General features: G+C 52.9%; 1 protein-coding gene across 3 annotated transcripts; it reads left to right on the forward strand.

Annotated features, from left to right (window-relative positions):
• The first annotated feature begins 1,337 nt into the window (after positions 1-1,337).
• Positions 1,338-14,052, forward strand: TMEM61 (transmembrane protein 61). Of its 3 annotated transcripts, none has more exons than XM_023932365.2 (3): positions 1,338-1,951; positions 11,150-11,557; positions 13,521-14,052. In XM_023932365.2, exons 2-3 carry the CDS (start codon positions 11,211-11,213, stop codon positions 13,798-13,800), a joined length of 627 nt encoding a protein of 208 aa, XP_023788133.2. In that variant the 5' UTR covers positions 1,338-1,951; positions 11,150-11,210; the 3' UTR covers positions 13,801-14,052. The 3 variants fall into 3 exon arrangements, with proteins under 3 accessions (XP_023788133.2, XP_023788132.2, XP_023788131.2); XM_023932364.2 differs by lacking the exon at positions 1,338-1,951 and adding an exon at positions 6,795-6,834; XM_023932363.2 differs by lacking the exon at positions 1,338-1,951 and adding an exon at positions 6,852-7,192.
• Positions 14,053-14,920: the final 868 nt, after the last annotated feature.

Consider the following 14,920-nt stretch of genomic DNA (forward strand, 5'->3'; position numbering starts at 1 on the left):
CCAATAATAAGGAACTGTATTGGTCTTATTGAAGATAAATGGAGGCGTATTTAACGTGGTTCAGTGCTATGCTGATAGACTACAAATGTCCTTTTTTCACTAGAAAACTCAGTATAAAATCAGGTCGAAAGCTGATTGCCAGTATTTGTTCCCTCCAAGTTGCTCGGCTCCTTTCAACAGCAGATGTGCCTTGGAAGCGACTCCCACGTGTATGGAACTGAGCAGAAGGAAGCTGGAGGCTTTGAGAAGAGGTTCCTGCCCCTTTCTGTGGAGAAGAACAAGATGTGCTCCCATGTGTGGCTCATCTCATGGAGATACAGAGCAGTTTTCAGGCTGAGGACTGGATAAATTGACTGGTCCTCAGCTCTGCAAATCAGTGGCTGGAGAAGGTGTCTGCACAGAAGGTGGTGAGGGTGTGATTGCCCAGTTTCCTTTAATACAGGAAATTTCTGTAGAATCCAGTTTGGCAGACTTGGTGGGAGCCATACCTGGTAAAATGAGACAATTTCAGTACCTCCTGAAACAACCAAACCCCGATTTTTTCGTACTTCCAGTAAGCATCAAAATATGACTGCTGCAGCATCCTGCCCATGGGGAAGAGTGGCCTTTAAATACCCACCCACAGAAACCCTGTGACTCACAAACAAATCTGAGAATGGGTAAATGTGCTGATCCTGCCCCCAGCTCGTGTTAAACTCCAGGTGCCCTTCATGTGCTGAGCTGCAGACCCACACAACTGCTTTCTGTCTCCTCCTGCCCTCTCCAGCCTTGGCAGGGCCCATTTTTTTACAGGATCTTTAAAGAAAACATTGAGAAATCAGTCAGCAATAAACCACTGTCATCCCAGAGCGGTTAATTACCATTATCTATGGTATCAAACTAGAGCCTGTAATAAACTCTGAACTTTTATTGCACAGAGGTGTTTGCTTACATCCAGGCTAATGCAGGATATGGGGCTGGGATGAATTTTCCCTCATGCTGGAACTGGCAGAGGGAATCAGGGCAGGAGAGTTTCATCCCTCTGTGAGGCAACCAGTTATCTGCCAACAAGAGCTGACACTTCTCTGGCACAGGAGGAGTGCCAGGGAAGTGAGACCACACCTTTTCAAATAAGATGAGTAGCCAAAGAAAAGGACAGGATACATTCTGGGGAGCGAGATTAACTCTCTGGATCCCGGGTGGCTTCCCAGGGAGGTCGAGCAGGGAAGCCTGTGTTCTCCCTCTGGGATGGCAGGTCTGTGTCTCAGGGATGCTGCTCATGGGTCTGAGGGAATTCTGTGAGGTCCTGTCGCAGTCTGAGGTGCTGGTGCAAGTCACCTGCATATGGTAGATGGAGACCTTTCTTTGCAGTCTGAAGGTAACTAATTTAGGCAATGTCTTCCAGCTGTTTCTTCGCATGCATCTTTGCACATCACAACCACATTCACATCCCCCTCTTTCTTCCAAGTCAGTACAGTCAGCTTTTCTCTGACAGATCGAGGGAAGAGACAGGAGCAACCTGCTCTTACACCTCTATAGGAAAAATCTGCTACTGCTGTTTCTTTCAGGCAGAAATCAGGAGAACATCAGGAGTGATGATGTTCTGATGTGATGATGTTCTCAGAGCCTCATACCACAGAGCTAACCAGAGTGCGAGGCAAATTCCCCATTGAGGGAGCTGTGGCACTGGAGATGAGTGTTGATATCCTCTGACTCTTTTAATGCCATTACAGAGAAGCTGCAGCCTGTTATTTCCCAAATTCACCTCTTGTCATTTCTTGCAGAGCTTCAAAATTGTCTTCAGTAACCTAGAAACCCGTGTAAGGAGATGTGAAAGTTCTGGGTTAAAGTGAAGCAAGGTGTGCAGGCAGAAATCACAGAGCTCTTACTGGGCCAACAGCTGATGTTGCAGATGAGCTTTGAAGAAAGCAGACAGGTTTTTGGGCACAGCAAGGCACCAAAGGTATCCCAGGTGAGTATTTCACTGAATTAGAAGGGAATTTCTTAGAGGTGTCTTGTACAGACTCTTTATAACAATGTGCATGTGATTGTGCATATGCTACATCAAATGTCCTGGGAATGCTGCTCTCCTGGATTCTTAAGTATTTTAGATTTGTAAGGAAGTTAGGCCTGTAGTTAAGTTACTGTTGTGCTGTAGTAAATCCTATATAAATCCTTTGCTATATTGTTTGACTTAGCTGATAACATAAGTTAAATAAGGTTTAAGTCCTGTTAAGTTTAAATGCTCTTTATTGAAGAACTGTTGTGCCTTTAGGATGTATTCCTTTTTATCCTTACCTTCTCCTATCCTTTTTTCTCCCCTTCCCCAGCCCACCCTTCACACAGATAATGTTGGGTTTATATCAGCTTGGATTGATTGACACTGGATTCCTTGTTTGCTTTTTTTTTCTCTCTGTGCTTTAACCATCTAGTAAATAATAGAGTGAACCTTGCCAACAAACTTTGTTGTGCTGTTGCTTTTATATTAAATCTGTTTTTGCTGATACCTTTGGTGGTGATTCTTTAAGAAACCTTGAAACCTCCTCCTCCCAGCCATTCCTTGTGTCTCCCCCCAGGCTGTCATGCTTCCAACAAAACGTTTGCAAGGTTTGCTGGCAGCAGCATAACCCTCAGCCACCTCCCAGCACAGCACACTGATGAGAACCAGTGCTTGTGGGCAGCCTGATGCCAAGGCAGGCAGTGGGATAATGCAGGGGCACTGGAAAAGGAGAACAGCTGTGGAACATCTGGGACAGGTGTGTGCTGGACACAGAGGGCTTCACACATGGTGGCAACCAGAAGAGCTGGATGGCTGCTCCACCCTTCTCCTCTAAAATTTGTAATTATTGCTGCTTTGAGCTTCTCTTTTGCATTTTTGTGCTGAAAAATGAACAAAGCCCGAGCCGTTCCCTGCTCCTTGGAGAGCTCTGTAATAGCTCCATGGATCTGGAATAGCTGCATGCAGCAGAGGCATGAGGAGGCACCAGGGCTCAGGGATGTCAGCAGAGCTGCAGTTCATCTCACACCTAATGCTGAGTTCACTGGGAAGCAAATTCAGCCAGTCTTTTGTTTAATCAAAATTCCTGCTGCTTCTTTGAACATCAGCATTTGGAATCAAGGATACACAGGAGCTTCAAGCTGAGCTATCCAATGTGTGGAGTAAAGCAAGCTGCTGCTGTGTTTCAGCAGCCAGGGCATGTCTCCTGTAGCTCTCTCTGCTCAGGTGTGATAGATGTGACTGACATCAAGCTTGACTGAGGAGCCTACAGGGCTGGGAATCAATGTTTCCTCTCTGCAGCAGAGCTGCAGCAGCTGTGGCACATAAAACACACTGCGTGGTGGGTCACCCACCTGTAACACAACCGTGGTGCCTCTTCTTGGAGAAACAAAGAGGCTCAGACATGGGGCTTCCCTGAGGCAAAAATCTCCAGGAGCACTGGAAAAGTTTTGTCTGACTAAAGACTGAGATGAGATGTCAGGATTTAACTCTTTTCTTCCCCCATCCCTTGCTAGGCAGATTTCAAATTCTTTGTAGATTTTGTTGGAAAGCTCCTAGGAAGCTCCTTCTGTCCTTACCTGAAACACAGAAATTTCCCTTAGAGGAAACCCAAACCTTTATCATACCCATTTCTCTACACAGCAGCCCCAAGAGGAGCTGGCACCTCAGCCAGGTGCTCCTGTATGAACAGAACTCCCCGACGAGGAGCTGAAGGAATTTGAGATCATTGCTTGTCCATAAAGCCCTCTGTGGATGATGCCATCAGCACTTTCCAAGTCCCTTTCCAAAGCTTTCCACCAGTTGTGTTCCTCAGTGTGGTGCAGATTTACAGGCTGCTGGTTGGGCCATCATTACAGTTGAGTAAGAAAACTTTTAAGCTTTAAAACACTCAGAGGTTTTGGGTCCAGGGGCTTGCTAGATGATGGACATTTCTAGTGGAGGAACCACATCAGAAACTGATATTAAACAACTTTATACACATCTTCTTCTTCTATTATACTCCAAACTCAGTAAAGTAATTGGAACTAAATAATAAGATATATTACAAAGTACATATTATGGTGCAAAAAGGCATTCAGTAAAGTCTTGGGTCAAAACCAAGCTGGTCTGCAGCAGGAGTACTTCTAGGTGAAGTAGCCAAAAAAAACACACTCCCTTTGTGGCCAGGGGGCTGATTTCCTTTCACATCCAAATGCTTGGCTTTTCCTGATGGAGACCACAAAGGAGTGCTCCCAAGCCCTCCAGCTGCCCATGCAGCAGGACTGACACAGAGAGAGCCATGTCCAGCTGTGGGTTCAGCCCCAAAGGACACCGGAGAATGTTGCATCCAGTGAAGGTGTAGGACAAATATTTTCAAAGCCTGGGTTTGCTGACTGGGTTAAGTAGGAGCGCCTGAGCCAGTATATCAACTAGCATGACTAATTAGGCATTTTAAGGAGATGCAAATTAAGGCAAAGATAAACAGCAGGAGGTTTCTCCTTTGCTTTACACGTGCTGGATGCAGGAACTCTCTCCCATCTGCACATCCTCATGGCTATGTGCTACAGCTCCTTATCAGCCTGGCAGGCTGCACCCACTCCTGCTGTGCCCAGTGGCCCATGCTAAGGGAAACACGAGGTGTGCCAGCCCCTGGGATTGGCTTCTCCATGGATATGGACAACATGGACACCTTATGCCTGCAGAGATGTCACCCCTGAAGCCACATCAGTGCCTCTTTGTTGGCTCTGTCACACCCCTGTGACCAGAGGTGCTTGCTGGGGCAGCTGGGCATGGGATGAGTGTCCTGTGTGCCAAATCACTGATGGACAACTGTGGCCTGGCCCAGGTCCCACAAATAACATTTCTGACAGGGACTCTGTGCTCTGGACTTGGTGCACCCAAATTCATTCTTGACTTGGCGCTCTTGGTATCACCCATCCTGTCGTGACTGGGCATGCATCTGCACACAGACACCCTTAATGAAAAAGCTGGCTTATTTATCTTGATTATACAGTGAAATGCACTATTTTACATGTGATTTGCTGCAGCAGCAAAACTAGGTGAACAGTGAATCAAAAAGCAGCACTTTTTTGGTGCCAGCAGTGTTGCTCAGGCTCAGCATCCCTACCTGGGGGAGGCAATTACTGGAACAATCTCTTTCCCCGTTCCTCCTTTGTTCTTGTTCTTGCAGGGGCTGTAACTGTCTTTTATATCTCCTTGTTTTCTCCACTGCAGTTTCACTGTAGATGGGATGTTTTACATATTTTCCACAGATATTCTGTCTTTATTCTGGAGAAGCCCTTTCGCTGTGACCTGTGTTGCAGCACCTTGTCCACCAGCAGGAAAGTTCTCAGAGAGGGAAAACACATTTTGGCCAAGGTGCTGCTAAGCAGACAGAGGTGCTGGTAGCACTCAGCACTTCCAGCCTCTACCTTGTGGTGGATTATTTGTCATGGGTTTGTGGCTGCCTGTAGGCCAGACCTCTGGACAAGGCAGAAGGTTGTGGATGGTTATGGGGCTGAAAAAGCAGTGTGCTGCCACAAAGCCATTTCATTCTGCAGCCCTGTGCTGGGAATAGCATGGAGCCGTGCACTAACACCACCTTGAAGTGCTTCAGATGCTGTTTGACAATTGAATTTCAGTTAATACAATATATGAGCAGGTAAGGAGCAGAAAAAGTTGTTTTACTGTTCTTCAAGAGAGTGACTGCTGATTCACAGTGCCCCCAGATCACTGGGTGCTGGCCCTGGGGACTTCTGCCCCATGTTCCTCTTGGACAAGGACTCAACCTGCTGCAGGGCCACTCCTGTGTGAGCCAGCCTTCTGTGTGCCTCAGTTTGCCATTTGTAAAACTCCACAGTGGCTGCAGGTAAATGGGACTGCACACCCACATGCTCTCAGCTGGGCTGAGTGGCTTCTAATCATGTATGAATTCCACAGAGGGGCTTTGCATCAGCCCCTGCAGCATGTGCAGGTAAAGTTTGAGCAGCTTCTGAGCTAGTGAGATGAGGAAATCCAAGAAGTGCAAGAACAGCAGCCCAGGGTATCCACAGAAATGGCTCTGCCTGTCAGTGATGCTCAGCTGCAGCCCAAGAGCAGCGTGGTGGATGTGTGGATGTGTGAGATGCACAGCCATAGCACGGCAGCTCTTGATCAAATCTCCCTCCAGCTGCGTGATGAGGAATTGTGCCTGAATCCAGGTGCTGTCACACCGACCATCCTGAAATTCAGATCACAGCACCCTCAGCTTGTTTAATATCCAGGTGTCCTGAGTGCTGCAGGGTAATAGTTTTAAACTAAAAAAGGGTTGACTTAGATTAGGTATAAAGAAAACAAGTTTTTTTACAGTGAACTTGATGAAACACTGGCACGGAGAGATGGTGAATGCCCCATTCCCAGAAACATTTAAGCTCAGGTGAGATGGGGCTCTGAGCAGCCTGATCTAGCTGAAGATATCCCTGCTGCTTGCAGGGGGTCTGGACTACACGACCTTTAAAAGGTCCTTCCAAACCCAAACCGTTCTATTTCCACGAACGAGGAAAAGGGACAATATTAGCGTTTGACATACAAGTGAGGAGAACTAAAGCGATCACACAGGAAGGCTGGGGCAGAGACCCTCCTGTGCTGCAGCCTGGGTGTCCCACACACAGGACAGCAGTGCTGTCCCCAGGGCAGGGCGTGTTGAACAAGGGACCCTTCCCGGCTTCTGCATCCCGAACTCCCCGACGGGACGGAACGGGAGCGGGCTGCGGGGAGCCGGGAGGGAGCTCCGGTCCTGCCCGCCCCGAGCCGCCCCCCGCCCGCCCCCGGCCCCGCCCGCCCCGCGGGCCGCGCTCGGCGGAGCCTCCGGAGCCTCCGGAGCGGGGCTGCCGGCGGCGGTGAGTAGGCGCTGGGAGCGGGGCTGCGGGGGGACACGGGCACCCCCGGCTGAGCGCCGTGCCGGCCGGGACAGGGGCCCCGCGGGTGCCCTCCGGTACAGGGGACGTGGGGCTCAGCATCTCCCGAAGCCCGGCGGAGGGGACACATGTGCCGCTCTGGGATGCTCTTCTGAGGCATCGCTCTTACTCTGCTCTGAACGGGGACCAAACCCTCGCTGATAACTATCCAAACAAAAGAGCGAATTTGGATAAAGGCAGGAAGGGATCTCCCTAAAGACACGCTCACGCTTTGGTGCATCTCTGCCCGGCGTTCTTCTTCCGTATTAAAGGTCTCCAGCCCCGCATGGAAGTGCGATCTGTAAGTGAAGGGACGGGAGTGGAGGTGGATTTTTTGCTTGATGGCGGTGGGAGAGGTTCAAAACTCTTTTCTTTTCTCGTGTTGCTTGAAAAGAGCGTTTTTCTGAGTAATGCTTAGTAGACCCTATGAATCACCATCTGCATAACTTTATATGGGGGCTGCTATTCTCAGCATCTCACTGGAACTATGTAAACTATCAACATTCGTATCTGTTTGTACATGCAACGTGCAAATCTATTACCTGGAAAACTACTTCGGGGCAGGTCAAAGAAGGAGACAGGGCAGAACAAAATGTCAGGGCGGCTCGGAGAGTGGAGAAGAGCGTTTGAGAGCCGGCAATTGCTGTGGCTCCGTGAAAACTTGTGCTGGGGATGCTGACGGGGAGGGAAGGCTGCTGTGCAGATGTTGAGTGCCCCGGGAGTGGAGCCGGGAGAGGCTCCGGGAGCCTCGGGTCCCGCCCCAGCCTCGCACCTCGCTCCCTGCCCCTGCTCCTTCAGACTCTTCTTGCAGCGGCTGAGCGAGCAGCGTGCGTCTTTCACAGGGGCTCGGGAGAGCTGTGGCAGCCCGAGACAAGGGGCAAGGGTGCGGTGGCAGTGTCACCCGGCTGTGGCAGTGTCACCCGGCTGTGGCAGTGTCACCCAGCGGTGGCAGTGTCACCCGGCTGTGGCAGTGTCACTGAGCTGTGGCAGTGTCACGGAGCTGTGGCAGTGTCACCCGGCTGTGGCAGTGTCACCCAGCGGTGGCAGTGTCACCCAGCTGTGGCAGTGTCACCCAGCAGTGGCAGTGTCACGGAGCTGTGGCAGTGTCACCCGGTGGTGGCAGTGTCATGTAGCGGTGGCAGTGTCACGGAGCTGTGGCAGTGTCACTGAGCTGTGGCAGTGTCACTGAGCGGTGGCAGTGTCACCCAGCAGTGGCAGTGTCACTGAGCTGTGGCAGTGTCACGGAGCTGTGGCAGTGTCACTGAGCTGTGGCAGTGTCACCCAGCGGTGGCAGTGTCACCCAGCAGTGGCAGTGTCACAGAGCTGTGGCAGTGTCACCCAGCTGTGGCAGTGTCACCCAGCGGTGGCAGTGTCACCCGGCTGTGGCAGTGTCACCCAGCAGTGGCAGTGTCACCCAGCAGTGCCAGTGTCACAGAGCTGTGGCAGTGTCACTGAGCTGTGGCAGTGTCACCCAGCAGTGGCAGTGTCACTGAGCTGTGGCAGTGTCACCCAGCAGTGGCAGTGTCACCCGGCTGTGGCAGTGTCACCCGGCTGTGGCAGTGTCACCCAGCTGTGGCAGTGTCACCCAGCGGTGGCAGTGTCACAGAGCTGTGGCAGTGTCACCCGGCGGTGGCAGTGTCACCCAGCAGTGGCAGTGTCACCCAGCAGTGCCAGTGTCACAGAGCTGTGGCAGTGTCACTGAGCTGTGGCAGTGTCACCCAGCAGTGGCAGTGTCACAGAGCTGTGGCAGTGTCACCCGGCGGTGGCAGTGTCACTGAGCTGTGGCAGTGTCACCCAGCAGTGCCAGTGTCACTGAGCTGTGGCAGTGTCACGGAGCTGTGGCAGTGTCACCCAGCAGTGGCAGTGTCACCCAGCAGTGGCAGTGTCACTGAGCTGTGGCAGTGTCACCCAGCAGTGGCAGTGTCACCCAGCAGTGGCAGTGTCACCCAGCAGTGGCAGTGTCACGGAGCTGCCCCCGCACAGGAACACGTGCGGCGAGGCTGGGGGAGCTTTCAGCGGCGCTCCCTGTGCTGCGCTGGATTTGTCAAGAGAGAGAAGAGTTTATTCTCTCGAGCTGTCAATCCATCACCTCCCAGAGGCTTCTCCACCAGAGGCTTCTCCACCTTCCCTCCGCCTCCCCCTCGTTGCCAGCTCTCCCAGATGTGCTCAGTGCTGGAGGCTGCAAAATTCCCCGTTCCCAGGCAGGGGGAATCACAGCATCTCCTAAATCTTATCAGGGCATTCAGAGCATCTCCCAAACCTCACCAGTCTGACCCCAGAATGCAGAGAGTGTTTGTTACAGGAGGTGAACATTTCAGCTCCTGGGGCAGGTTCAGTCCAGTGTTTCAGTTTGGAGTGACCTGACATTTCCATGCAGTTGGATCAAGAGCTTTCCTGTAGGGTTTTTTTTGGGGTGAATATTTTTTCTTTAAACAATATGCTGAAATTTCTGCATGAAAATGCATTGCTGTCCAAAGGGGCTGCATTCACAAGTCAGTGGGGTCCTCATTCTCCTGAACATCTCCTGCTGCAAGGCAACCCGAGTCCAGCTCTTCTGTTGTGTCCTGCTCACATTCAGTGATGGTTTGGGGATGCTGATCCCTGATGGCATCTAATACCATCTCCAAAAGTCTCTTCCCTACCTCAGCTCAGCCAAGCCCCTGCCACTCAGGAGGGAGCATCCAAAGAAGCCCCCCATTATGGAGGGAAGCCTTTTCTCAGCCCAGGAAGATGACTGCCTTCCCAGCAGGTGGCCACAGCTGACGACCACTGGTCACAGCCAGCCCAGGTGGCATTTTGGGCTTGTGACCCTGGGACAAAAGCTGGAGTGAGCTGTTGGGGCTTCCACCCCTGCAGCTTTCCTAAATCTCACTTCTCATCAGATTCCTTCATTAAATGTTGATTAGATCAGATAGTGTTTCTTTCACTACAAGGTAATTTGGCTTTCCATTTAGTGGGCCCATCTGATAAATAACAGCTTGAAATAACATAATTCTACCTGACCTTGATGACACTGAGTCCATGCTGGACCTGTGCTCCCTGCCTAGCTCTGGCTCTGCCCTTCTGGATCTCAGGGCACAATTTAAGACCCCTCTGTAGGAGATGAGCTCTGACTGGAGGAATGGAGACCAAAGCCACCACATTATTGTCCTGTTACTGACACACAGGCAAAGCAATGAAGGCAGAGGTGACAGCTGAGTGTGGGTCATCCATCTGTCCACCACCTCTGCTTGAGCTCCTCCCCTGCCCTGGCCATCCCTCATGTGCAGGCTCTCTGCTGGCACTGCCACCATGACAAACCTTCCCAGAGGAGTCACCCAGGACTGAATCTGTTCAGGAGTCTTGGTGCTTAATTCCCACATTGTCCAGAGCTTTTTGTCCATTGAGAAGTGGGAGCTGAACCTGCATCTTCTTGCTGGGCAGTGAGCAGGGCTGGAGGGGACGTGGTGGGACCTCTCTGCCTCCCTGGTTAGTTGGGAGATGGGGATGCATAAGCTGAGGGAGCAGATGCCTGCTGTTTGCTGCAGAAAGCAATGGGGACTGAGATCACCCTCCCCCTCCCCAGGTTTTCCAGCACTAGGGAAACTCTCTGCATGTGACATTTAGCTGAAAAGGGCCACCCAGCAGGAACATGTGGCACTACCTCACCTGTTTGGTTGTCAAACCAACCCCAAACCACCCTGACAGGGAGGGTGAAGGTGGTGATAACACCTGCAGGATCGATCTTGACAGGAACTTGAGGAGGAGCTGACCTGAAGTTTGTGTGCCAAACTTCATGTGGATGAAGGTTGAGCAGATTTTTCCAATGTCATCAGTTCTGGAGGAGTAAACAGGCACACTGAAAATTCAGAAGTGATGACATCTTAAATTTTTGTCCCTCTTCCATAAGCCATGCTTTGAAAACCCAGGAAACCCAGCTGGCATTCCTCCAAGCCTGGGAGGAGGTCTGGAATAAAACCCAAAGAGAAGAGTGTCTGGAGCTGGGGTGTCCATCCTGCCCTTGTGCCCTTGTGTTGTTCCTTGGAAATTAAGATGTTTTTACGAGGCTGTTGGGAAGTTTATAGGTCCAACCTGGAGCTGACTTTGCTTTTCCCAAAGGCTTCCCATCTGAGATGGTGGAAATGCCCCTTCTGATGGAAAATAATGGTGGCTAAAGGGGCTGCAAGACCTGGATGGGTCCTCGCTCAGTCATTTTCTCCTCTGGCAGATCTTCCTTGAGCTTCTCCCGCTCAAACCTGGCACCTTTCTTGTCTTACAGGACCTGGGCTCTCTCATGCCTTGTCTCACTCTTCTCCCCTCCTAAAACCTCCTCCTGAAGGATGGCAGCCGCCTCTTTCCGCTACGGCCTGACCATCACGGGGGCCGTGCTGCTGGTGACGGGGACGCTGTGCTTTGCCTGGTGGAGTGATGGGGAGGTGGGCTCCGGCAGTGGGGCTCGCCTCCTGCCCCCCCGGGAAGCCGAGGCCGTCCCCAGCTCCTCCTCCTCCAGCGCCCTGCTCCGCTCCGTCAGCTTCTTCTGCTGCGGCATCGGCGGCATCCTCCTCATCTTCGGCCTCCTCTGGTCCGTCAAGGCCAACGCCAGGGTGGTGTCCCGGCGCTACCAGTACCATTTCCCCAGGGACCTGCAGTACTTCACGGCTGAGCCTCCGGAGAAGTGGAACTGCAGGTGGGAGCCTGGTCCCTGCCGCTGTCTGGGTGGGCAGGATGGGTCTGGCTGTCCCTGCAGCCCCCTTGCTGGCTGGTGAGCTCGCAGGAGCAGCAGCTCTGCTCTGTGCTCTCCTCCTGCTCCTGCTCATTAATGTCAACCCTCCCTGCCCACGCTGGCCGTGCCCGTGGCTGGCTCGGCTGCATCCAGCTCTGCTTGCCCTGCAGGGCCATCACGTGCCAAGGGACACATCTCCTTAGCAGGGCCACCAAGCAGAAGAATACATTGGTTTTCTGGCAGAAGGTTTGGATGTGGGGGTGGGGAAGGGTCACTCAGAGCTCTGGTCCTGGTCTCCCAGGTCTGCAGTGCTCTGTAAGGATGAAGGTGTTTATAACATCTTTAATGGGAGCAAAATATTTTTTAGAAGGGAGTTAAATGGGAAAAAAAAAAAGGAAAACAATCCTTGGAATAGCAGCAAGATAGGAATGTAGGCAGAAGGTCCTTTATGAAGCCCATTTCAGGGTATAGAAAGACTCCTTGCCCTGCCCTGAAGACCATTGATGCTTTTCAGGTTCCCTGAATCTTCCAGTGTGGGCCTGAGATTTACTCCCACTTCTTCATTTAAAAGTTTTTTGATCAAAAGGTTTTTTATTCTGGAGACTGCTGTGGAAGCAGAGCCAGCCAGCCCTTCCCAGTGCTGCTTTATGGGGTCACAGCAAAGATCTTGGCTCTGGCATAAATCGGGCTCTGGGGAAAAACAGCACTAAAAGAAACTCTTAAGAACATGAAACCATAAAAACACAGTTGGAGTGGGAGACACGTTCCTGGTTCTCCAGGGATTTCAGTGCCCATCTGGATATCTGTGAGCTTGTGAGCTGATCTGGGTATCTGGGGGGAGGTTCCTTGTCCCAGGGAGGGACTTTGCTGTGTCCCTGTGGGGAATGTCCCTTTCCCTGAGCTCCCAGCTCCCCTGCTGGATGGGATGCAGCACCCTGGCAGTGCTGGTGCTGCAGCAGCTCCTCCAGCCCCAGAAAAGCATCCTGTGCTGGGATAAACCCCCCTTTCCACATTTCCAAGGTAGTGTTCCTGTGTGAGCTGAGGCTGTTTGGCAAATCCCTGGCAGAGAAGCCCGGGGTGGTGTGCCTGGGACAGGGATCTGCCAAGTTCAGGATGGAGGCATCCCTGTGGAGCACATGGCTTTTCCTTTGGACCAGCTGTGCCCTCCCATGCCTGCTGCCTCCCCAGCACACTGGGCTGGGTTTCACCTGCAGTGATGAGTTGCTTTCACAGCATCTCCAGCTTTGGGACTGCACCATTCTGTAGGGTGCCAAGCTGAGCCGTGTGCAGGGCAGAGGTTGTCAGAGGTTTTCCCTGTACACAAGCTGTGTTTGCTCAGGAAAACTCTGCTGGAAGTGGCACCAGGCTTGGCCAGTGCAGGGAGGGCTCTGGCTGGCATGGGAGTGGGGTGTGATCACAGTGACCTGGTGTGCCTGGGGCTTGTCCAGGCTCTTGTGCCAAACTGCTCCCTCAGCTGTCGGCAGCCTCTGTTCTTCAGGGGGTGAATTAAGGAGTAGGCACGATGATGATAATGATGATGGCCCATGGGACCCTCTTGCAAAACCCCATGGTTGCCAGGAAGCAGCTGACATGGTCACCCCTGCACACATGACACATGGCACTTCAGCAAAACCTGCCCAGGTGCTGTCCCCAGTGCACGCCTTAGGCAGCTCAGGGCTGCTCCAGACAGTGGGGTTGGTGGGATGTTGGGTAGCTCGAGTTGATGGGGCACTGGGATGCTCCAGCTGGGTTCTGGGATGCTCCAGCTGGGCGCTGGGATGCTCCAGCTGGGTTCTGGGATGCTCCAGCTGGGTGCTGGGATGCTCCAGCTGGGTGCTGGGATGCTCCAGCTGGGTTCTGGGATGCTCCAGCTGGGTGCTGGGATGCTGACGGTGTGAGCTGCTGGGTTTCTTCCTCTTCCCTGCAGCAACTGGGACGCCAGCGCCATCCCCACCTATGAAGAAGCCCTGACCTGCAGACCTGCCCACGGTGCCCCGGCCTATGTGCAGCCTCCGGGGAGGAAGGAGGAGCTCACGCCGCCCCTGTACCGCTACCTGGAGGAGGACGAGAGCTGGCAGGGCGGCCGCCGGCGCAGCTCCTCGGACAGCGCCCTGTTCCGGCCCAGCCCGTCCTGGCTGGACGCGCCCGAGGAGCCGCAGGCAACGCCGCCCCCCAGCTATGAGAACATCAGCGTCAGGGGGGTCTGAGCTGGGCAGCCCGCAACGGGACTCTGCGGGTGGCTGCCCAGCCCCTCAGCTTTAATCTGAGCCTCTTCTTTGTGGGGGTGAGAGGAGGGTGGGCGAGGAGTGGGAAGGGTCAGCCCGGCTTTCCTGGCTGTCCGAGGGGTGCGTCCGGCGCTGCTGGGAGCGTGGCTCCTGCGGGTGATGTGTTCAGGGCGCCGGGAGTAACTGGCATGTTGGGAAGCTTTCGTATTTTTAATAAAACCACTGCTGGTTTCAGAGGCTTTGCATTCCCTGCTCTGGCCCACCCTGGGGAGCTCCTGTCAGGCCCACTCAATAATAAATCTGAGGCAAATCTGGCCAGAGAAAGCCCAGCTCTGTCTGCACCTTCCACTCCTCTGCCTTTGCAATGCCCCTTCCATCCCTGTCTCCATGGAGTGCCTTCCACCCTGCTTCCCTAAATACTGACTCACTTCATTTGGTGTCAGGGATGCTCAGTGGGTCGTGCCTGTGGTCAGAGCATCCAAGTGCACTTGGCATTTCAGGCAGCCTCCTGGAAAAGCCATGCTGGGTGGCACAGCCCCCTCCCTCCCTGCCCTCCACGGCTGGGTGTGCAGCCTTGCCCAGAGGAAAGGCCAGCTGTGGCAGGGGCTGCTGCCAGGTCCTGCACTCCACCAAAATAAAGAGCTGCCCTGGGCCCCCTGTGGCCCTGCAGGGCTGCAGAGTGGCTGAGGAGCCACAGCCACGTCTAACATACTGTTTAGAACATAATTATTTGTCATAAACCCGGTGTAGCAAGGGAATAAAATGAGGGAATAAATCAAGGGAATAAAACAACACTGTCTGGTTGTTGGACGTGTGGTGGGAAGGAGACACCTTTCAACATCCCAGCTCCAGCTTCAGTGAACACAGGGAACAGGGACACTCTGTCGTCACTTCTGCTGGGTGGACCAACCTCACTCCATCCTTTTCTGGATCCTTTAGTTCCCCCTTCACAGCCCACTTGCTGCCCAGTGAGGCAGCCTTAGCACTCAGCCAGAGCAAGGCAGGGTCTGTTCCAAACCCACTGGCCTCCAAAAAGATCTTGGATCACTCCCTCTTTTCCTGTTGCAGTCCTACAGCCCCTGAGAGCATGCTGGGCTCCGGT

The sequence above is a fragment of the Cyanistes caeruleus genome, chromosome 9 (assembly GCF_971803275.1).
Source record: "Cyanistes caeruleus chromosome 9, bCyaCae1.hap1.1, whole genome shotgun sequence".
NCBI lineage: Eukaryota > Metazoa > Chordata > Aves > Passeriformes > Paridae > Cyanistes > Cyanistes caeruleus.